The sequence below is a fragment of the Emys orbicularis genome, chromosome 11 (assembly GCF_028017835.1).
Source record: "Emys orbicularis isolate rEmyOrb1 chromosome 11, rEmyOrb1.hap1, whole genome shotgun sequence".
Taxonomy (NCBI): Eukaryota; Metazoa; Chordata; order Testudines; family Emydidae; genus Emys; species Emys orbicularis.
Genome location: NC_088693.1, coordinates 75996636 through 76019274, shown reverse-complemented (window position 1 = coordinate 76019274; position 22639 = coordinate 75996636). Strand labels below are relative to the sequence as shown.

At 50.3% G+C, this 22639-nt stretch overlaps 1 protein-coding gene across 1 annotated transcript in view; it reads right to left on the bottom strand.

Moving 5' to 3' along the window:
• LOC135885349 (zinc finger protein 250-like) overlaps positions 1-22639 on the bottom strand; it is a 74796-nt gene that overhangs the window by 3343 nt on the left and 48814 nt on the right. Inside the window, exons 3-4 of the mRNA XM_065413021.1 lie at positions 9135-9248; positions 7761-8723 (exon numbers count right to left, since the gene is read on the bottom strand). Coding sequence (XP_065269093.1) covers positions 7761-8723; positions 9135-9248 — 1077 coding nt within the window. The remainder of the gene's footprint in view (positions 1-7760; positions 8724-9134; positions 9249-22639) is intronic.

Genomic DNA, 22639 nt, shown 5'->3' with positions numbered 1-22639 from the left:
TCCTCCACCTCAACCAAGCTTCACAATCATCATCACTGTGTACCAGTATTTAAAACTTATACTGTGTGTGTGTGTGTGTGTATATATATACACTATATAATATAGTCTTTTGTCTGGTGAAAAAAAATTTCCCTGGAACCTAACTCCCTCATTTACATTAATTTTTATGGGGAAATTGGATTCGCTTAACATGGTTTCGCTTAAAGTCGCATTTTTCAGGATCATAACTACAACATTGAGGAGTTACTGTATTGTGTCCAGTTCTGGGCGCCACATTTCAGGAAAGATGTGAACAAATTGGAGAAGGTCCAGAGAAGAGCAACAAAAATGATTAAAGGTCTAGAAAACATGACCTGTGAGGGAATATTGAAAAAACTGGGTTTGTTTAGTCTGGAAAAGAGAAGACATGATAACAGTTTTCAAGTACATAAAAGGTTGTTACAAGGACGAGGGAGAAAAATTGTTCTTCTTAACGTTTGAGGATAGGACAAGAAGCAATGGGCTTAAACTGCAGCAAAGAAGGTTTAGGTTGGACATTAGGAAAAACTTCCTAACAGTCAGGGTGGTTTTAGGCACTGGAATAAATTGCCTAGGGAGATTGTGGAATCTCCATCATTGGAGACTGTTAAGAGCAGGTTAGACAAACACCTGTCAGGGATGGTCTAGATAATACTTAGTCCTGCCATGAGCGCAGGGGTCTGGACTAGATGACCTCTCGAGGTCCCTTCCAGTCCTTTGATTTTGATTCTAAAATGCCACTTCCATTTTCTCCATCACTACAGAGATAGGGATTGGGTTTCCCAAATAATAGGCAGCATGCACCTTATTCAGAAGGAAATATTTTCAATAGTAACTTTCTGTAGGGCCTGGACCACAATTACTTTGGGATCCAAATCCATGGGCCTTTTGCCAAGTTCCAAGTCACTGATTGGGGCATACACTTCCCAGATCATCTGAAATTATATTGCCATAACCCTGAATAACACTGTGTTTACCAAACTAAATTAAAACCCCAAATGCTTCATAACACTAGCTGACAAAATTGGACCAGAGTGCTTTGCGATCTGACTATTGAGCAAATTGAATCAGCTAAACTAAACACAAGTGGAACAATATAGGTTGTGAAATCCCGGCAGTGCTGTTGCAATGACAGCAACCATGTAAGAATGGATTTTTACTGAAACCTGAGTTCTAAGACGGAACTATTATTCTGGAATGTAACTTGCTTACCTAAACTCTTGCAATCAGAACTATTTTTCAGGGATGTAAATTGTTTGATTACAAACTACCAGTTTGTCTAGATAAGATATACTAGGAAATCAGTTCTTGTAAATACAAGGGTAAAAGTGAGATAACTGATAAAAATATAAATGTATTATCGTTAGCAACTATAAGTGGAATAGTGGTGTTATATAATCAAAATAAGAAAGTAGTCAACAGTGCATATGTAAATTATATTATATTTGAAGTCCTTTATATTCATGTTAAATTCTCTGAAACTGTATGGTAGGTAGATGCTGTAACCTTTGTATGAACTTCTCGTTTGTATCTGTGCTGGAGAATTTGCAAGCTTTGCAAAAACTAAGGGTATGTCTAGACTACGAAATTAGGTCAAATTTATAGAAGTCGATTTTTTAGGAAGCGATTTTATACAGTCGATTGTGTGTGTCCCCACTAAGCCCATTAAGTCGGCGGAGAGCATCCACAGTACCGAGGCTAGCGTCGACTTTTGGAGCGCTGCACTGTGGTAGCTATCCCACAGTTCCCGCAGTCTCTGCCACCCATTGGAATTCTGGGTTGAGCTCCCACTGCCTGATGGGCAAAAACATTGTTGCGGGTGGTTTTGGATACATGTCGTCAGTCGCCCCTCCTTCCGTGACAGCAACGGCAGACAATTGTTTCGTGCCTTTTTTCCGCGCAGACGCCATACCATGGCAAGCGTGCAGCCCGCTCAGCTCAGCCACCACGGTTGTGTCCTGGGTGCTGCTGGCAGCAGACAGTGCAGTAGGGCTGCAAACCATCATCACGCTTCTGCTGTCACTCTGCCCTCCTGCTCTGGCAGCAGACAGTGAAGTAGGGCTGCAAACCATCGTCACGCTTCCGCTGCCACTCTGCTCTCCTGCAGACACCATACCACGGCAAGCATGGAGGCCGCTCAGATCACCGTGGCAGTTATGAGCACTGTAAACACCTCGCGCATTATCCTGCAGTATATGCAGCAACAGAACCTGCGAAAGCAGGCGAGGAGGCGACGGCAGCGCGGTGACGAGAGTGACGAGGACATGGACACAGACTTCTCTCAAAGCACGGGCCCTGGCAATGTGAACATCATGGTGGTAATGGGGCAGGTTCATGCCATGGAACGCCGATTCTGGGTCCGGGAAACAAGCACAGACTGGTGGGACTGCATAGTGTTGCAGGTCTGGGATGATTCCCAGTGGCTGTGAAACTTTTGCATGCGTAAGGGCACTTTCATGGAACTTTGTGACTTGCTTTCTCCTGCCCTGAAGCGCAAGAATACCAAGATGAGAGCAGCCCTCACAGTTCACAAGTGAGTGGGGATAGCCCTCAGGAAGCTTGCAATGCCAGACAGCAACCGGTCAGTCAGGAATCAATTTGGAGTGAGCAAATCTACTGTGGGGGCTGCTGTGATCCAAGTAGCCAACACAATCACTGAGCTGCTGCTATCAAGGGTAGTGACTCTGGGAAATGTGCAGGTCATAGTGGATGGCTTTGCTGCAATGGGATTCCCTAACTGTGGAGGGGCGATAGACGGAACGCATATCCCTATCTTGGGACCGGAGCACCAAGGGAGCCAGTACATAAACCAAAAGGGGTACTTTTCACTGGTGCTGCAAGCACTGGTGGATCACAAGGGACGTTTCACCAATATCAACATGGGATGGCCAGGAAAGGTACATGACGCTCGCATTTTCAGGAACTCTGGTCTGTCTGAACGGCTGCAGCAAGGGACTTACTTTCCAGACCAGAAAATAACCGTTGGGGATGCTGAAATGCCTATAGTTATCCTTGGAGACCCAGCCTACCCCTTAATGCCATGGCTCATGAAGCCATACACAGGCACCCTGGATAGTAGGTTGAACCAGGAGCTGTTCAACTATAGGCTAAGCAAGTGCAGAATGGTGGTAGAATGTGCATTTGGACGTTTAAAAGTGCATTGGCGCAGTTTACTGACCCGGTTAGACCTCAGCTAAACCAATATTCCCATCGTTATTACTGCTTGCTGTGTGCTCCACAATATCTGTGAGAGTAAGGGGGAGTTGTTTATGGCGGGGTGGGAGATTGAGGCAAATCGCCTGGCCACTGATTACGCGCAGCCAGACACCAGGGCGGTTAGAAGAGCACACCAGGAAGCGCTGCGCATCAGAGAAGCTTTGAAAAACAGTTTCATGACTGGCCAGGCTACGGTGTGAAAGTTCTGTTTGTTTCTCCTTGATGAAAACCCACCCCCTTGGTTCACTCTACTGCCCTGTAAAACAACCGCCCTCCCCTCCCCCCTTCGATCACCACTTGCAGAGGCAATAAAGTCATTGTTGTTTCAAATTCATGCATTCTTTATTAATTCATCACACAAATAGGGGGATAACTGCCAAGCTAGTCCGGGAGGGGTGGGGGAAGAGGGAAGCACCGGGTGGGGTGGTGGAGGAGGGACGGACAAGGCCACACTGCACTTCAAAACTTATTGAATGACAGCCTTCTGTTGCTTGGGCAGTCCTCTGGGGTGGAGTGGTTGGGTGCCCAGAGGGTCCCCCCCGTGTTCTTGGGCATCTGGGTGAGGAGGCTATGGAAGTTGGGGAGGAGGGCGGATCAGTTTGATCCTCCAGTAGCCTCAGCATTGCATTCTGCCTCCTCTCATCACGCTGCCGCCACCGCTCCTCTTGCTCCAGCCATCTATCCTCTCGCACGTCCCTCCTATCCTCGCATTCATTTTGTGCTTTCCTGGACTCTGACATTGTCTGCCTCCACGCATTCTGCTGGGCTCTTTCAGTGTGGGAGGACTGCATAAGCTCAGAGAACATTTCATCACGTTTTTTTCGCCTTCTTATCTGCACTAGCCTCTGGGACGGAGATGATAGGGGAAGCGTTGAAACATTTGCAGCTGCGGGAGGAAAAAAAGGGAGAGTTGGGTTGACCATTTAAAATGGGTTGGCCATTTAAAAGGAGGGGCTGCGGTTTTCGGGTTAACATGCAGCACAAACCCAACTAAACCCCCCCTTACACCCAATTCTCTGGAATGATCGCTTCACCCCTCCCCCCACCGCATGGCTAACAGTAGGGATGATTTCTTTTCAGACACAGGCACACAGCCCAGCAGGAATGGCCACCTCTGAATGTCCCCTTAATAAAATTCCCCTATTTCAACCAGGTGACCATGAATGATATCACTCTCCTGAGGCTAACACAGAGAGATAAAGAACGGATGTTGCTTGACTGCATTCCAGTAGCTTTACTGGCCGCGAATACATCCCAAGTCTTCAGGGAAAATTAATCATTAAACACGCTTGCTTTTAAACCATGTATTATATTTACAAAGGTACACTCACCAGAGGTGCCTTCTCCGCCTTCTAGGTCCGGGAGCCCGGGTTGGGAGGGCAATGTCTCCAGGGTGATAAACAGTTCCTGGCTGTCGGGGAGAACGGTTTCTCCGCTTGCCTGCTGTGCGCTATCATCTTCCTCAACCCTGTTGCGTGAGACTTCCTTGCAGGAGGCCACGTACAGGGGCAGGGTAGTTCTAGGGGCACCCCCTAGAATTGCATGCAGCTCATGATAGAAGCGGCATGTCTGGGGGTCTGACCCAGAGCAGCCGTTTGCCTCTTTGGTTTTTTGATAGGCTTGCCTGAGCTCCTTAAGTTTCACATGGCACTGCTGCGGGTCCCTGTTATAGCCTCTGTCCTTCATGCCCTTGGAGATTTTTTCAAATATTTTGGCATTTCGTCTTTTGGAACGGAGTTCTGATAGCACGGATTCGTCTCCCCATACAGCGTGATATCAGATCCAGTACCTCCCGTTCAGTCCATGCAGGAGCTCTTTTGCGATTCTGGGACTCCACGGTCACCTCTGCTGATGAGCTCTGCATGGTCACCTGTACTGATCAGCTTGCCACACTGGCCAAACAGGAAATGAAATTCAAAAGTTCCCGGGGCTTTTCCTGTCTATCTGGCCAGCGCATCTGAGTTGAGAGTGCTGTCCAGAGCGGTCACAATGGAGCACTCTGGAGCACAATGGAGCACTCTGGCCAATACCATTGAATTGCGTCCACACTACCCCCAAATTCGACCCGGTGATGTCGATTTCAGCGCTAATCCCCTCGTCGGGGAGAAGTACAGAAATCGATTTTAAGACCCCTTTAAGTCAACAAAAATGGCTTTGTCGTGTGGACGGGTGCAGGGTTAAATAGATCTAATGCTGCTAAATTCGACCTAAACTCGTAGTGTAGACCAGGGCTAAGATACAAGAAGCTTATAAAATACACTTAAATACAACAGCTTCTCGGTGTTGTGCTATACCAGGCTACTATACTATAGATGAAGTTAGGTGTGAGAAAGACTGTAACGTCAATAGTGTTAGCCAATATTCATAGTATATACAACATTAACATTATACTGTATAGAATATCACTATGTTTCTTGAATTGTCCTCATTTTAAGATCTTCCTAAATGCTTTTTTATTTACATTACAGAAAGAGATAGCTGAAGTATTGTAATTTCAGGGCTAGGCACAAACATAACAGAAAAACAGGTAATGCTATGCCTGCAATGTTAAAAACAAAGTCTTGTAATTTTGTTTAATATCTGCATGACTGTCAAAATATAAAATATATGTCATGTTCAAACTTACAACGTATCCCCTACATGGAAGGTGTAGCAATTACTGTCTATGAAAAACATGTCACAGAAAATAGAAAAGAAAGATATATTAGATAAAGTGATGTAGAGAAAATTGTGAAACTCCCCCCAGTTAGGTATAAAGCACAGAATCTCTCAGACATTGTGAGCACTGTAATCCTGTCTTCCACAGGGATTGGTAATGTAGGCACTCTTCCTTTCTGTATTAAGCTGTATTAATCTTTGACTAATAATCATTGATTAATCAATTGATTAAGCCTAGTTATTGAACATCTCTTGTTTTTTATTCATAGTGTACCCACAACAAGTGTGAAGGTGTCCAGTTACTTCAGTTCGTTGCACAATTTGCGGTATGCCTTTTTTCACTGTTTCAGAGTACAAATTTTTAAATGGTTTGTTTTCTTGGGAACATGCCCAATAGTTTGCAGTATCCTTTCCCAATTACTGAACTGCACTTGAACTTCCTCCATGTCACCATACATGGGTGGGGGAAAAAGACACAGATAAAATAAAATATTATCATTTTAGCAAATGGTCATTTGTCTCAAAGTCCCCAATAAATCTGAGGTACATTCTGTCAAACAAAGGTAATATCCATTTATGAGACTAAACCACCTTCAGGACAGAGAGAAAAACACACAACACAGAGGGGTGGAAGACACTTTCATTTTCATATAAAATGAAATTCCAGAGCAGTTTATATCTGATAAATCAAAACAGATTCTCCCATTGCGTTCGCCTCTGATCCATTCAATTTTCCTTCGCTCTGTGCCACCTCATTATTATTGAGTCACGTTACTTACAAAAGATTTAGTTTCATCACAAGGGGGAAAAGCAGCCAACCTTCCCATTTGCAACAATCCCAGCTCAGCAGGAAAAAGCCCAGAAGCAGCTTTGCCAAGAGATGAAAGCACAGAATGACTACTCTGTGTTTGGGATCCATTCAAATTCCCCTTCCAGGTCTGTGACACTTTCATCTCTAGCCCCAGTGAGTCTGATTTAGGTTCAAAGTATGACATCTAAGCACAGGGAGCACACAGAACATGGCATCACGTGACACTTCGGGAGGTGCAGGGATAGAACGTGGGAGGATAAACGCTATTGTGCCTTACACAGAAGCTAATGCTGCTGGGGCAAGGGGGGATTGTGACAGTGATGGGGTATGAGGGAATCCCTTTGACTCATTCCATCTCCTTCGGGTGTCACAGAGGCTGAAATTACACATTTTTCGTGCCCTGCTCCTGCTCTTTGTTCTATTTCAATCTATTTTAAATGAGGAAAATGGTAGAAAAAATACTTCTGTCCAGCATAACCCTGAGCAAGGTGAGAACAACTGGGATTGAGACAATCTGTCCCCAAAGGGGAACTCGGTGACTAAGAATCACTTTGTAATAGGGGAATGGTATCGACATGATGCTCGGGGTTTGTCTAGACTAGGGGAAATGATGGAGGTGAGCTCAGGCCAAGGGGAAAGCTAACCCCAGTCACGGTACCCAGGTTATGTCTCTACTACTCTCTACTGTTATGTCTCTATGTAGTTGTGTTGTTACAACAAGATCGCTAAGATGAGCCATGCACAATCCCAGTGGAGACAAGCTTTTACCTCAGTGTAGCTAGTCAAGGTTACCCCATCTCCCCAACCTGGTGCTGATGGATATTTCTGGCAGGAGGGGGACACTCCCAGGAGATATAAGACAAAAGAGTTGATAAAGGATGATGGGATTCACCCCAAATTAGGGGAAGGTGGGGAGATGGAAAAGACAGAGGCCGGCAACTCACATGGAGCTGAAGGACCACACTGAAGAAAATGGTACAAACTGTGGGAATTAGCTAATGTATGTTACCAAAAAACTTTGGTGAACCCTAGACAAGACATTTATGGCATTACTCACCTGTGTGGATTTTCTTATGTTTGATAAAAGCTGAGCTCCAACAAAAACTTTTCCCACACTCTGTGCACGAGTAGGGTCTCTCGCCCGTGTGGATTCTCTGATGTATGCTGAATGTTGAGCTCCCACTAAACCTTTTCCCACACTCAGAGCATGTGTAGGGTGTCTCCCCAGTGTGGATTCTTTGATGTGCCAACATGTGTGACTTGTGTTTGAAGCTTTTCCCGCACTCAGAGCATGTGTAGGGTCGCTCTCCCGTGTGGATTCTCCGATGTGTAGTAAGCTGTGACCTTTGGCTGAAGCTTTTCCCGCACTGAAGGCATGTGTAGGGTCGCTCTCCTGTGTGGACTCTCAGATGTGTGATGAGGTGAGAGCGGAGTTTGAAGCTGTTCCCACACTCTGAGCACGTGTAGGGTCGCTCTCCTGTGTGGATTCTCTGATGTGCGAGAAGGTGTGATCTGTTTATAAAGCTTTTCCCGCACTCAAGGCACATGTAGAGACGCTCTCCTGTGTGGATTCTCTGATGTTTGTTGAGGCTTGAGCTCTGGCTGAAGCTTTTCCCACACTCAGAGCATGTGTAGGGTCGCTCTCCTGTATGGACTCTCTGATGTTTGATCAGGTCCGAGCGCCGACTGAAACTTTTCCTGCACTCAGAGCACATGTAGGGCCGCTCTCCTGTGTGGATTATCTGATGCGTGATGAGGTTTGAGCTTTGACTAAAACTTTTTCCACACTCAAGGCATGTGTAGGGTCTCTCTCCCATGTTCATTCTTTCATGTCTCATAACATCTGAGCCACTACAGAAGCTTTTCTCTGGCCTATGCTGACTCTCACAGGCTTTTGCCTCTGCACAACTCCAAGAAACTTTCCCTTTGGATCTTCCTGCTAATGTCCCATGTGGTTCTACTTGTTCAGCATCTTCCAGGTGGGGACTCTTCTCCTCGTTCTCACTCAGCATCCCATCTCCTGGAAGGATAGAGAGAGAATCCAGACATAGGTCACTCCCTGTGCTGGGGAGAGAGGAAACCTCAGAGAGAGGAATGGGAAAAGGTGGGAACAAACCAAAATAAGTGCTGGAGAGATCAAACAAATAGGATTTGATTTCCACCCTCTCCCCGCCCTTCCCAAAGCCCTTCCCTGGAGGACAGAGGTCATTTGTGAGTCTACATCCCAATCAGGGGGAAGGAAGATTGGGGTGGGAGCTAGAGCCAGATGCCAGTCAGGAGAGATGGTAAATCATGAGTGACATCTGCCATGAGGATGCCACACCTGCTGGGAACAATTTTGAATTCGGAGAGCTCACAAGATCTTTGTAGGGAATCCCAAACATTTCCTTCATTCATGGACAGTTTCTGAGTTGGTTAGCTGAGGCCTCACCTGTCTGGGCACCTTTCTGGAGCTCTCTTTCCTCAGAGCCCTGGAGAGCTTGGACCCACAGCTCTTCCCCTCGTTCCAGCCGGGAGATCACATCAGGTTTGGAAACTGGAAACCCTGCGTAAGAGAACAAAAATGAGGAAGATCAGCTGAATTTGAAGGATACTTGTCACAAAGAGAATTCCATGATTTTACCCTCAGCTCATTTTTAAGCATCCCGAGGCCAACTTCCTGGGATCCAAACAGCAGGACAGTTGTTATTATTAATCATGTTCATTACATTAATGCCTAAGGGCCAATAAAAACGGGGCCCCATTGTTCTAGGCATTGTATAAACACAGAGTAATAGATTGTCCATGCCCTGAGGAACTTACAATCCAAACAGACAAGACACACACCGGGTGGCGGAAGGAATTAGAATACATGAGCAGAGTGAACAATGTAATGGCAGACAGATATGATAAACACAGGTATATCTTGATACTATTGTATTTAACTGTGATGGGGTACACAGTCCCCACACTGGGCCTGATGGGGTTAAAGGACACTACTGGGTACAGGTAGCCCTGCCCCCTGGCCTGTGGAACATGCTTCAGCTGGAGGAGCAGGTTAGAAGATGCTCAGAAGTCCAGGGAAATGGGGGAAAGGGAACAGGTTGAAGGGAAAACAGGTCCTTCTCCTGAAGAGCCACATGGAAGGTTGAACCTGGGATGGAACCACATTGGTGAGGCCCCCAGGCCGTACCTTCTGCCAACCAGAAGACCCCCCAGGGTCTGGTCTTTTGAACTCCGGGGGGAAGCTTGAGTGGGAGATGAGACACTGACCAGAGACCTCGGCAGAGGCCATTGCCATGGTGGAGAACTACCTGATGTCCCTTTGGTCCAAAGCTGAAATGCCAAAAGTCAGACTGGTGCACCTCCGGGGCCCCAAGTACCACTGAGCCCAAACCTCACTGAGGCTATCCAGGGTGATTTGGGTACTGAATCCTAGTAGAGGGGGATACAAAGGCCAATAGAGGAGACTGGAAGCCCACCCTCAGCTAACCAGGAGACATTTGGGTCAAGCAGAAGGCGCCATGCCACTCAGGAGAATTAATGCAAAACCTCTTTATCTCGTGGGGGCTGTTTTGCATGTGAGCAGCCAGGCCATTTCAGATGGGACTGCCCATTCATGGATTATAATTATGGGCAGGCCTGGACAGCGGATAACTGGGCTCAGAAAAGGGGCACAGGGAAAACATTAGTCCCCTTGCTAGTGAATGGAGTAAACATAAAAGGATTGAAAGACTCTGGCTGCAGCCAGACTTTAGTCAGTGAGTGGTTGGTGGGGTTGGGAGGAGAATCTAGGTGCATGGTCTACCTCCCGTGTATCCACGGGGACATGCAACCCTGTCCGATTAAACAAGTGCAACTGACTCTGCAAGACCACACTGAGACAGTGCAGGCCAGAGTGGCCAAGGACCTGGCCTCTCTGGTCATACTTCGGCATGACTGGAAGTTTTTCAGGGAGGATGTCCAGGGATGTCTAGAGCCGAACTAGAAGAACCAGGAGGACAGGAGATGGCCATGGTGGCCAAGAGGAGGTGCCAAGAGGAGATGGCTCCATTGGAGGCCAAAGATCCAGGAGAAGGACCACCCTCATGGGCAAATGACTTTTCACCTGAACTTAACTGGAGCAGAAGGGGCCTGCTACCACCTCTCAACCTGGACCTGCTGTCTAACAAATAAACATTGTGGGAGAGCAAAGGAGGGACCCAACCCTGAGTCAGGTTTATGAACGTCTCACCCATGTGGATGACAAAGTGTTAGACCCACAGCAACTGAAATAGTGGCCCTATTTTGAAACTGCTAGAGGAGAAATCATATTGGGTGATGAAGCAGGCTGAGACAGGGTTAGTCAAATGCAGCTTCGGTACCCAGGAATTTCCAAAGGGGAGATGCTTCAATTGGCCCAAGCAGTGCTGTGCCGGGGCACTTGGGGACAGAGAAGACACTCAACAGAGTGACCACGGAGTTCTACTGGCCGGGCATCCACCCCAGAGGCACAGAACTATTGTGCCTCCTGCCCCAAGTACCAGTGGGTGAGCCAGAAAAACATCTCAAAGGCCCCCCTGGTACTACTCCCCTCTGCAGGGGTCCCTCTGATGGGCAGGTGCTGGGATTGGGGGACAGGGGAAGGATCACTGGATGATTGCCCTGTTGTGTCCATTTCCTTGGAAGCATCTGGCATTGGGCCCTGTCAGAAGACAGGATACTGGGCTAGATGGACCATTGCTCTGACTCAGTATGGCCGTTCTTATGGACAGACACAGAGCTGGTGGGTCCGCTGAAAACGTCTGCAGCCAGGTACTAATGTAGATTGGTGATCTTGGACTATGCCTCCAGATACCCTGGGGCCACTCCCCTCTGGTCAGAAATGGCAGCTGTCGTCACCAGTAAGCTCATGAAAGTATTTGCCTGAATAGGGATCCCCAAAGAATTGACAGAGCAAGGGCCAAACGTCACCTCACAGTTAATGGAGGAGTTGTGCGACCTGCTGCAGTTCAAGTCCTTGAAGACGTCAGTATACCACCACCAAACCAAACAGTTTAACAAAACTTTATATTCTGCTTTATTATATTCAGCAGTAATGCAAGGACCTACAGGCTTGTATCCTGTAAGACACTGGCTTCAGCAGTTAGCATGAGGCTTGAGGCCTATGAACTTCGGTATAGATAAACTTAGGTAACTCGTAAGTTTTGGGGAACTGGAAGTAGAGTGTAGGGGGTGGAATTTTGTCCATAATGACATCAGCCAACCACAGAACATGAACTGACACCAGCTTCTGGAAGGTTTTGGACGGAACATCTGACCGCAAAAGTGCCATGGCAACGAATTGACATATATAATACTGGGGTGAAATCATTAATACGCTAACCTATAGAAGAAAGACACCTGAACATTGGTAAGAGGAAGAACTACAAATAAGGAAGAGGGGAGAAACCCCTATGGACAGTAGGGGAGAGAGATGTAGCCCTTGCGAGGGGCCAGGATGATGGCCACTGGTGAAGATGAGGAAGGTGACGGCGATGAGGAAGATAAGGGCTAACATTTCAGGTTGTTCTGCAAGGGATGGTGTGAGTATGGATGTTCAGATATACTTTCTGTATTATCTCTATCTACCTTACTGAGTTAGTGTGTGACTTTGCTAAATGTATTAATAAATTATTTATTTGTAAATATAAAAAAGTTCCTATAGTGTGAGTGTTGCACCTGTGCACATCAGGGTTCCCAACTATATAATCATTTTAATAATACAGGGCCTGATCTTGGGACAAGAACCTGACACTATTTGTCCCATATTGTAGGGTTGCTTGCCAGGCGTCCAGTTGGCACAGGGCTGGCAGGCTCCCTACCTGGCTCTGCACAGCTCCCTGGAAGTGGTGACAGCTCCCTCTGGGTCCTAGGTGCAGGGATGGCCAGGGGGGCTCTGTGTGCTGCCCATGCCATAAGCGTGCGGGGCAGCGCCTGCGGGCAAGGCAGCACGCACAGCCGCCTGGCCACGCCTCCACCTAGGACCCAGAGGGAGATGTCGCCACTTCCGGGGAGCCGCCTGAGGTAAGCTGCCTGAGATAAGCCCCGCCCAGAGCCCACACCCTCGCCCATACCCCAACCCCGAGTCCCCTCCCGCACCTAAACTCCCTCTTGGAGTCAGCACCCCGAACACTCTCCCGTGCCCCAACCCCTTGCCCCAGCCCTGAGACCCTCTCCCTGCAGCGGGGGCTGGAGCCGGGGCCATGCGCCCCCGACTGATCCACAGCTTGCAAGGGGGCCAGAGCCCAGGCCGTGCGCCCCCAACCAACCCGCGGCTTGTGGCGGACAGCTTGCGGCGGGCCTGGAGCTGGGGGCTGCAGCCGGGGCCATGCGCCCCCAACCGACCCACGGCTTGCAGCAGGGGCCGGAGCCAGGGCCATGCGCCCCCAACCGACCCACGGCTTGTAGTGGGCAGCTTGCGGTGAGACTGGAGCTGGGGGCTGCAGATGGGGCCATGCGCCCCCAACCGACCCACAGCTCGCAGCGGTGGCTGGAGCCAGGGCGCCACTGACCAATCCGCAGCTTGTGGCGGGCGGCTTGCAGTGGGACTGCCCCCAGGGGCCGGAGCTGGGGCCATGCACCCCCGACCCACTGCTTCCTAGCACTGTGTGCACCCCTCCCCTATGGCTCTGGTGGGGGCTGTAAGTCTGTGGTTCCCCTCCCCACCCCATGTCCCAGTATTTTATTCTTGCAATCTGGTCACCCTACACACTCCATATATGGGCAGTCTTTCTTTATACGTCCCTGCCACCCACACTTGTAACACACCATCACCCGAGACGCCACTAGCGTTCCCCTGGCCTCCGCCCTCTTCTTCTCAGCGCCCTTTCCCAATGTAGCTTCTCTGATCTTCCTCCCTGGATCCAGACCCTTAAACTGCCGACCCCTTCTGGGAACGTCTGCCTCTGCAAACTCCTCTGTTAGTTAACTGCCACATCTAGGGTGACGGTTTGATGCCCCCTGACCCATACCGGGGTCCTGTCTGGGAGACTCTGAAGGAACGGTTCAAGAATGACAGTGTCCATAATGTTGGCCACATGTTGTGTGTCGGGCCTTAGCCAACGAGTGGCCCAGTCTGTCAGTTTGGGGCCATAATCCTCCCATCGATCCTGCGGCTCGAAATTTTTGCCAGTACTTTTCTGCCAAGAGGCCCACCCAATCTAAGACAGCTGCCTGAACCACTTCATAGTCCCTTTCCCGCTCGTCACTGAGCGTCAGGTAGGGCAGCTGAGTTTCCCCTGTTCAATAGGATGCTAGCTGTAGGGCCCAGATTCCCTTATCCCGTCCTGCCCCCATAGCCACTGTCCCAGAAGCACCAGCACAGTAACCTCACCTTCCTGATCAGCGTTGAGCCATGGTCGATATACGGTCTAGTGGTTCCACGCTCTCGATGGGGGGAGGGAGGCCACTCTGCCTCACTACAGGCAGACTGCAAGTCACACTTAGTAGTGGAAACTCCAGCCCCCTGTGCAGGGCAGAGCCACAAACACTCTATGGCCCTTCTGGCTGGGGCCAACAGTAAGTAACAGTCTAAGGGAGCTCTGGCTCCCTGGGCGGGGCAGAGCACAATCAGTCTATCAGCTCTGGGCCCTTTAGGCAGGGGCAGAGCAGACACAGCAGACAAAGCAGTCTGGGGTCTGGCATCCTGGCTGAGGTGCATGGCAGATGAATGCAGGCCTCTGTCTCCTCGGGGTACTTGGCCACTGGCAGTCCTCACAGCTCCTCAGAGCATTCATCTGATGGTGGTCCTGGCAGCTCCTCAGGGCACTCCTCTGTGTCCTCTGGCCACAGCTCCACTCAGGGCCTAGTTCCAGATCCTGTTGAGAGCCCAGCTCCCTGGAATGATTGGTTAGTCTGCTCTCTCCCGTGCGCCAGCCCCAAATGAGCGCCAGGGCTCTCCTTTTATACTTCCTGTCCCACCCCAGGACTTCCAATGAGGGATTTAGCTCCAACCACCAGGGGGAGTGTAGAGGTCCCTCGTTCTCCTGCTCAGAGGGAGGCCACTACACACCACACTACACCCCTCCTCAAGTCCATCTCCGTGAAACCTGAGATGACAAAGTCTCCTTCCCTGGATCAGGAGACGAAATCAGTGTTGGTATGGTCCTTACCAGCCCGATGGTGCACTGTGAAAGCATAGGGATGCAAGGTGAGGTACCAGCGCATCAGTCGGGGGTTTGTTTCCTTGACGTTTTCAGGTACTTCTAGGGATGCAAGGTGAGGTACCAGCGCATCAGTCGGGGGTTTGTTTCCTTGACGTTTTCAGGTACTTCAGGGGAGCGTGGTCGGTCACAAGTACGAAGGGGGCTCCTAGGAGGTAGTATCTTAAGGCATCCATGTCTCACTTGACAGCAAGAGCCTCTTTCTCCACGACCAAGTAGTTCCTCTCTCAGGTAAACAGCTTGCAGCTGATATACAGGATGGGATGTGCCTCCCCTTCCTGTGAGAGGACAGCTCCCAGTCCTACCTCTGAGGCGTCTGTCTGCAAAATAAACTCCTGTGTGAGGTTGGGGCTGAATAACACGGTCTCCCGGCATAGGTGCTCTTTGAGGATTTTGAAGGCCTGGTCACAGTCTTCTGTCCAGGGCACACGTCGGGGGCTATCCTTTCTCAGGAGCTCTATTAGTGGGGTGGCAACTGAGGCAAAATTGGGGATGAACCAGGGGTAATAGCCCACCAGCCCTCTTTGTTGTGGTCAGTAGGCCTGTAAAGCCTGGACCTTCCCCACCAACGGGTGTACCTGGCCTCGCCCCAGGGCATACCCCAGATAGGTAGTCTCCTGCCAGACTATTTTGCATTTTTGAGGATTTGTGGTCAGCCCAGCGGCACGTAAGGCCCTAAGGATGGCGGCGACCTGGTTAAGGTAGTCCTCCGGGTGGCTAGTATATAATCACCACATCATCCAGATAGGCAGCAGCATATATGCAACCCATATCCCTTACTGAGATTCAAGATGCTGATGTACCGGGCCTCCCCAAGTCGATCCAAAAGCTCATTGATTCATGGCATCAGGTAAGAATCGAATTGAGAGATGGTGTTAACTCTCCTAAAATCAATACGAAACTTAACTGTCCCGTCTGGTTTCAGGACTAACACGATGGGGCTGCGCCACTCACTTTGTGATCGCTCAATTATACATAGTACCATCATGGCCTCAACCTCCTTCTCGGCTATCCTGCAGGCCTGTCGTGGCAATGGCTAGCGGTTTCTTGGACGACTTCCCCTGGGTTCGTCAATATTGCATGCTGGATGAGGGTGGTCTGTTCAGGCTGGGCTGTAAAGGTTTTGGGGAATGCCTTATACAAGCACCTAGCCTGCCTCTGCTGCTCTTCAGTCAGAGTATTGCCCAGCTGGGGCCCTGCGGAGTCAGTTAGGCTGGGGAGCTGGGCTCCTAAGTCTGGTTCCAGGGGCAATTAACAGCTCCTCTCGCTTTTTCTTCCAGTCGGAAGGGTTGAGATAGTTCATAAGTGACTGGCCCTACCTGGTGAATAACCTCATAGGGCCCTTACCACCGTGCTTGGAGTTTCAACTCCTTGGAGTATAAGAGGAGGACCCTTTCACCAGGCTCAAAGGTTCTTCCGCGGGCCGCCCTGTTGTAAGTACGTTCCGGAGCTGCTTGGGCGTTCTGGAGGTTTTCCTTCGCTAGATCCACCACGTGGGCCAACCCTCTAGAGTTTCAGGACATACTGCAGGAGACCTTGTGACGGCAATGACGTCCGTTCCCAGTTCTCTTGCATGAGGTCTAATAGCCCCCAGGGTTGCTGGCCATACAATAGTTCAAACGCAGAAAACTTGGTGGATGCCTGGGGAACTTCTCTAATGCTTAGTAACAGGTGTGGGATAAGCTGGTCCCAGTAGCAAAGATCTTCTGGTGGAAACTTCTTAGTATCTCTTTAAGGGTTCAGTGAAAGCGTTCTACCAACCTGGCAGTCTGTGGGTGGTACATGGACGTTTGTAACTTTTTTATTCCTAACAGGTCACAGACCTGTCGGAACAGCTTTGAGGTGAAATTGGCGCCTTGGTCTCTTAGGACTTCCCGGGGGAGACCTACCTGGGAAAATATCCTCAGGAACATTGCAGCCAGCGTTTTTGCCATGATGTTTCGAAGGGGGATCACCTCTGGGAAACAGGTGGCATTGTCGAGCACAACCAGGATATGTTGAAAACCTGCAGTGCTTTTTGGGAGAGGCCCTATAAGGATCCATGCAATCCTCTCGAAAGGGGTGCCAATCACTGGCAGGGGGGCAAGGGGAGCCTTCGGTACCCCCATGGGGCTGTGAGTTGACACTCCGGACAGAAGTCACAAAAATCCTTTACCTCCCAGTGCACTCCTGGCCAGAAAAACTGCATTAGGATCCGGGCTAGGGTCTTCTCATGCCCCAGATGCCCCACAGCGGGAATGACATGGGCCAGCTGCAGGACGGCCCGTCGATGGCATCGGGGAAATGTTGGGTCTGACCCCAGTTGGGTCCAGATGTCCTGGGTCTGGGAATCACAATCAATCCAACAGAGGTGGTCACCGGTCAACTCGAAGTGGGGGTATTGCGTCGCTCGGTGGGGGTCTGTAATCGTTCCATCAACATAAGCCAACTGCTCATAGGCCTGTCCCAGGGTGGGGTCCTCCCGTTGGTCACAGCTAAAGTCTGTGCCTAAACTGGGGGGCTCACCCTCAGCGAGCAGCTTAGACTCGTCCCCATCATCGGGGTGGGGGGGTCCCAGTCAGCCTCAGAGTTTTCTGGGGTGCCTGGGTTGGGGTCTTTGGGTGTTCCATCTGCCCCTTCAAGAAGTTTTCCATCGAGCACCACCCTGGGTTGTTGGGACTCAAAGCTCACGGTGCGTAGGACCTCCATAAAGCCAGTCCAGTCTCGACCTAAAATGACTGGGTAGACCAGCCGTTAGGCCAGGCCCGCCGTCATAACCCTCATCTCTCCCCTCACAGTCAAGGTGGCTCAGGCTCAAGGATAAGATTTCATGTGCCCATGGATGCACTGCAACCTAATGACGCCCAGCTGTGGCTCTGGGGGTTTCATGAGGTCCTGACGTACCAGAGTCTGTCCACAACCGGAGTCGATGAGGGTGGAGACCCAAATTCCATCTACGTCTATCAGGGTTGTCACCTGGCCCGGTGGCCGCTTATGTGACCGAGATTCCCCGGTCCAGACTTGGCTGAAACTGAGGAAGGCCTCTGGGTCATCCTCGGGACCTGCCTTTGTCAGGTGCACAGGCCCCACGGGGTCGGGTGGAGTCCCTGCCTTCACAGGATTGGAACTGCTAGGTGTTGCAAGCACTGCCATTGTTGTTGGGCCCTCAGCTCTGGGATCAGTTGCTGTTGCTAGCGTCCAAGCTATTGCAGGAGTTGCTGCTGCTGCTGGAGCTGTGCCATATGCTGCTGCTGTCATCTCTCGGAAAGCCACTGGATGAGTTTCTCAACCTCCATCCTTCCTAGTTGGGGAGGTTCACTGTCTTATCATCCAGCAAAGGGGGAATTTGATTTGCTGTTGCGCTAGGCTAGTCCCCTTGTTTCAGGGGTGGGGCGTTGCCCACATTCTCCACCAAGTGGTCCCTCACTCTCAAGTGGGGAGGGAGGCCACTCTGCCTCACTACAGGCAGACTGCAAATCACAGTTTGTAGGGGAAAGTCCAGCCCTCTGGGAGGGACAGAGCAACAAACAGTCTATAGCCCAGCACCTTCTGGCTGGGGCAGAGCAGACACAGCAGACAAAGCAGTCTTGAGTCTGGCATCCTGGCTGAGGTGCACAGCAGACGAACATAGGCCTCTTGGACCTCAGGTGGGGAGGCTGCCACCCCAGGGGTGGAGTGGCAGGAAGTAGGGTGATGTGGGCCCACCTGATTCCACCGCGTCCCAGCCCAGGGCCCTAACAGAGGCGGAGTGTTCCGCTACTGGGTCAGCAGTGTGAAGGAAAACTTGAGAGGCCTAAAACTTTGGTCAAGAGAGCTGTGTACGTGGTAGAGGGGCGAAAGAGGGGAGTGTGGAAAAATACAAAGTGAAGCAACTGCAAATAGCCAGTTTTGTAAAATGTAGCTGTAACAGCAAAATGTTAGGAAAGCCGTTAACCACAAAGGAACAACCTGTTAATCAACAGGAAAGCTTGTGCTTCTGTATTCCTAATAAGGGGTTGTTTTTCTGTTTTGGAGAAAATTACTAATGAAGAAGTGTGCTTGACTAATTGTGGTTTTAAGCTATATAAGCTTTTGTGTTTCTTTATTTGGGAGACTAGCTAGGCTTGGCTGTGTCTCCCTGCATGCTTGTAATAAAGGAGCCTCAGGCTGTTCTGATCCAAACACAACACATGGGAATTTTTCCACAACAGCGGGGAATCCCACCGCAACATGCGGACTCACACTCCGGCAGCAGAACTGGACCACAGTCTGGTTCCTCTGCACTGCAATCTGGCTGTCGGGCTCTGTAGTTCAAAGGCCCTCTGTCTCCTTGGGGTACTCAGCCGCTGGCAATCCTCACAGCTCCTCAGGGCATTCGTCTGATGCTGGTCCTGGCAGCTCCTCAGGGCACTCGTCTGTCTCCTCTAACCACAGGCCGCAGCTCCACTCGGGGCCTAGTTCAGGATCCTGTTGAGAGCCCAGCTCCCTGGAATGATTGGTTAGTCTGCTCCCTCCTGTGCGTCAGTCCCAAATGAGCACTGGGGCTCTCCTTTTATACTTTCTGTCCCACCCCAGGACTTCCGGCAAGGGGGGCAGGACCAATTTAGCTCCGCCCACCAGGGGGAGTGTTGTGGTCCCTCACTCTCCTGCTCAGAGGGAGGCCACTCCTCCTCACTACCATGGGTCAATGCAGCATGATTGTAGACACTACGTTACTTATGTCAACCGTAACAGTCCTCCAGCCACTGTCCCACAATGCCCAACACTGACCACTCTGGTCACAGTTGTGAACGCCACTGCCCAGGGGTCACATAGACCAGAAGCCCCCACACACAAACACACACCTTTAAAATCCCCGTACATTTTTGAAATGCCTTTTCCTGGTTGTCCAGCTTGATGAGCACACCTAGCAGCTGTTCACTGCTGTGTGCAACTGCCCAGTTGCCCGTGCCAGCGACATGCTGCAGACATGCTCCTGCCTGGAGTAGACAGGAAACATTGGATCTCCTGGGCCTGTGCGGAGAAGCGGCTGTGTAAGCACAGCTCTAAACCAGCCATAGAAACATCAACATCTACAAGCAGATTGCTGGGGGGATGCAGGAGAAGGGCTACGACCGGAACCAGCAGCAGTGCTGCGTGAAAGCCAAGCAACTGTGGCGGGCACACCAGAAGGGCAGGGAGGCCAACAATCGACTGGATGCTGAGCCGCAGATCTGATGCAAAGAGCTGCATGCCATACTTGTCAGAGACCCCACACACCACTGTGGATACCGCCGATGACCCTGCACCACCGATGACCATGAGTCACAGGCCCCTGCCATGAACAGCAAGGAGAAGGCGGATAAGGAAGAGGAGGAGGAATATGAGGGACAGGCTACCAGCGGATCCAGCTGTGCTGTGAGCCAGGACCTGTTTTTGACGTGACCACAGTCCAGCCAGTCACTGCAGTCGAACACTGGTGAGCCTGATGCAGAGGAAGGAATGTCAGGTAAGTATTTAAATTTATTTCCCCCATTACAGTGATGATTCCCCCAACGTAACAGGACATAGCTACCTGTTAGGGGTTCCCCCTCCACACCAGCAGAACATCTGACCAACATAAGGAGGGGAAAAAAGACTATGCAGGAGGACAAGTTCTGCAAGATCCTGCAAGCCAGGGCTGCATCAGACCTTGAGCAGAGGGCCGGGATGGTGAATACTGCAGACAGTCTGGAATAGGAAAGATCGTAGAGGAGACAGGCCCAAGAGTCCCAGCTGGAAAAGGAGTGGGAGATGCACCAGGCATAATGGAGCTTCTCCGTCAGCAAATGTGGATGCTGCAGACTCCTGTGGACCTCCAAGCTCAACGGCCATTGCCGTGGATGGAGAACTGCAGCATAGCACCTCCCTACCTCCCCGCCCTCAGCATACCACGTGGCCTCTGGGCCAGCCCACACACCCCTACCACGCCACAGCTGGGGAATCAGCTTCACGTACATCATCCGTGCCTCTCACAGGTCAGCCTATGCATAACTGCAGTGGACATCACTGATCCTTTTCCTCGTTTGTTAAGGTTCCAAAAATGTTTAAGTTGAAAATGCATTTCCTATTATGTTCTGCAGATTGTTTGTTAGGTGCTGTTTTCCTAACTGAATAAAACTTGGCAGGGAAAGTGATGGTCTTGTACACTCACAATCCATAGGATCAGTGGCAAACACTGTAGTCGTCAAAAATGTACAGCAAGCACCCCAAGGTTATTAGCTGCACTGGCAGTGATATATGCACAGATGTGCAGCAAACACTACACAGTTCCTGACAGGCCCCCAAACGGCAGCGCCGGGCTGAGCACAGTGCACCACAGCACATTCCTGTGGCTCGCCGTGGAAGTGCTCTTTCAAAACCTCCCTAGGCCGTAGCTCCTCACTGAGCTCCTCTGATAGCCCTTGTGTCTGGCTGTTCCAACTCAGCAGACCTCCGTCCTCTACCCCTGCAGCAAGTTCTCCCCTTTGCTTCACAGATCTCACGCAGGACACAACAGGCAGCTATAACCATTGGGATATTTTTCACACTGAGATCCCATTTGGTGAGTAAACAAGGCCAGGGCCCTTTCAATCTACCAAAAGCACATTCACCTGTCATTCTGCCCTGCTGCGCCTGGAACTGAATCTCTCCTTGGTGCTGTCGAGGTGACCAGTGTGTGGCTTCATGAACCAGGGGAGGAAGGAGTAGGCAGGACCCTCAGGATCACTGTCAGCATTACATAAAAACGCTCATACTGGTCAGACCATAGGTCCATCTAACTCAGTATGCAACCCCTCAGTCACTGGAAGGTGGTTGGTGCCCCATGAAGTCCGAAGGGCAGCCAGGTAAATTGATACAGCCCAGTTAGGGTGACAAAAGCGGTCTTCTCCTTGGAGCTCGGGTCCAGGGGGATTTGCCAATATCCCTTAGTGAGATCCATGGATTTATATAGAGGCAATATAGGGCTGGGGCAAGCTTAGCACACAGACCCCAGAATGTGGCCTGGCGAAACATGCACCGCTTATTATTCCAAGCCTGCATTACAAAGTGATTCTACCAGTCAGTACTTGTTTCTCAGGCCCAGAAGCAGTGGTCCATTGTCTGCAGCTGCTCCGTGAATGAAACCAACAATCGTGAATTGGTTTGAGCTGTGTCTCACAGCAATCTGTCCTCCAAGAAATCATCATGTTCCCCACGCTGGTTCTTGCAGCTCTGCAAATACTGGAGGATCGTGTGTCCTGTGTTTGCAAGGCTCATGAAAAATGAAGCAGAGCTGTACAGGCTCCATGGTTCTGTGAGAGATGGCCGAGCAATACAAGTCCAGCGCAAGGTCATAGAAAATTGAAAATACGTGTGAAAATTATGGGATAGAGATATTATGGGGTGGAGAACATTGCATTATAGGAAGTTGACCCCTGGCTCCCAGTCACCCCGTGCAACTCTGTTCTGCCCCATCATGCATTGCCAAAACTACCCAAAAGACAGTGAGCTGAATGGTGGCGGGTTGCTTGCTAGGATACCTACCCATGGTGCATCGCACTGTGAATCAACACAAGCAGTTCTGGTAAGTATACGCAAGGGGACAAAAGGAGCCAAGTGTACACATGCACAAACGATGTACTAAATGCGGCGGCTGTATGCCGACCCAACTTGTGTTGACAACATTTCATAGCACAGACATGGCCACAATGTTATCCAGCTTTACTACACCTTCTCAAAGGAATAGGGAGGGGAAAAGTGTCTCCTTCCAGACAACTCCCTTTTGTCAGGCCCTACTAGCCTTTTCTCTCTCTCTCTGCTGCTTCTCCCCCCTTGC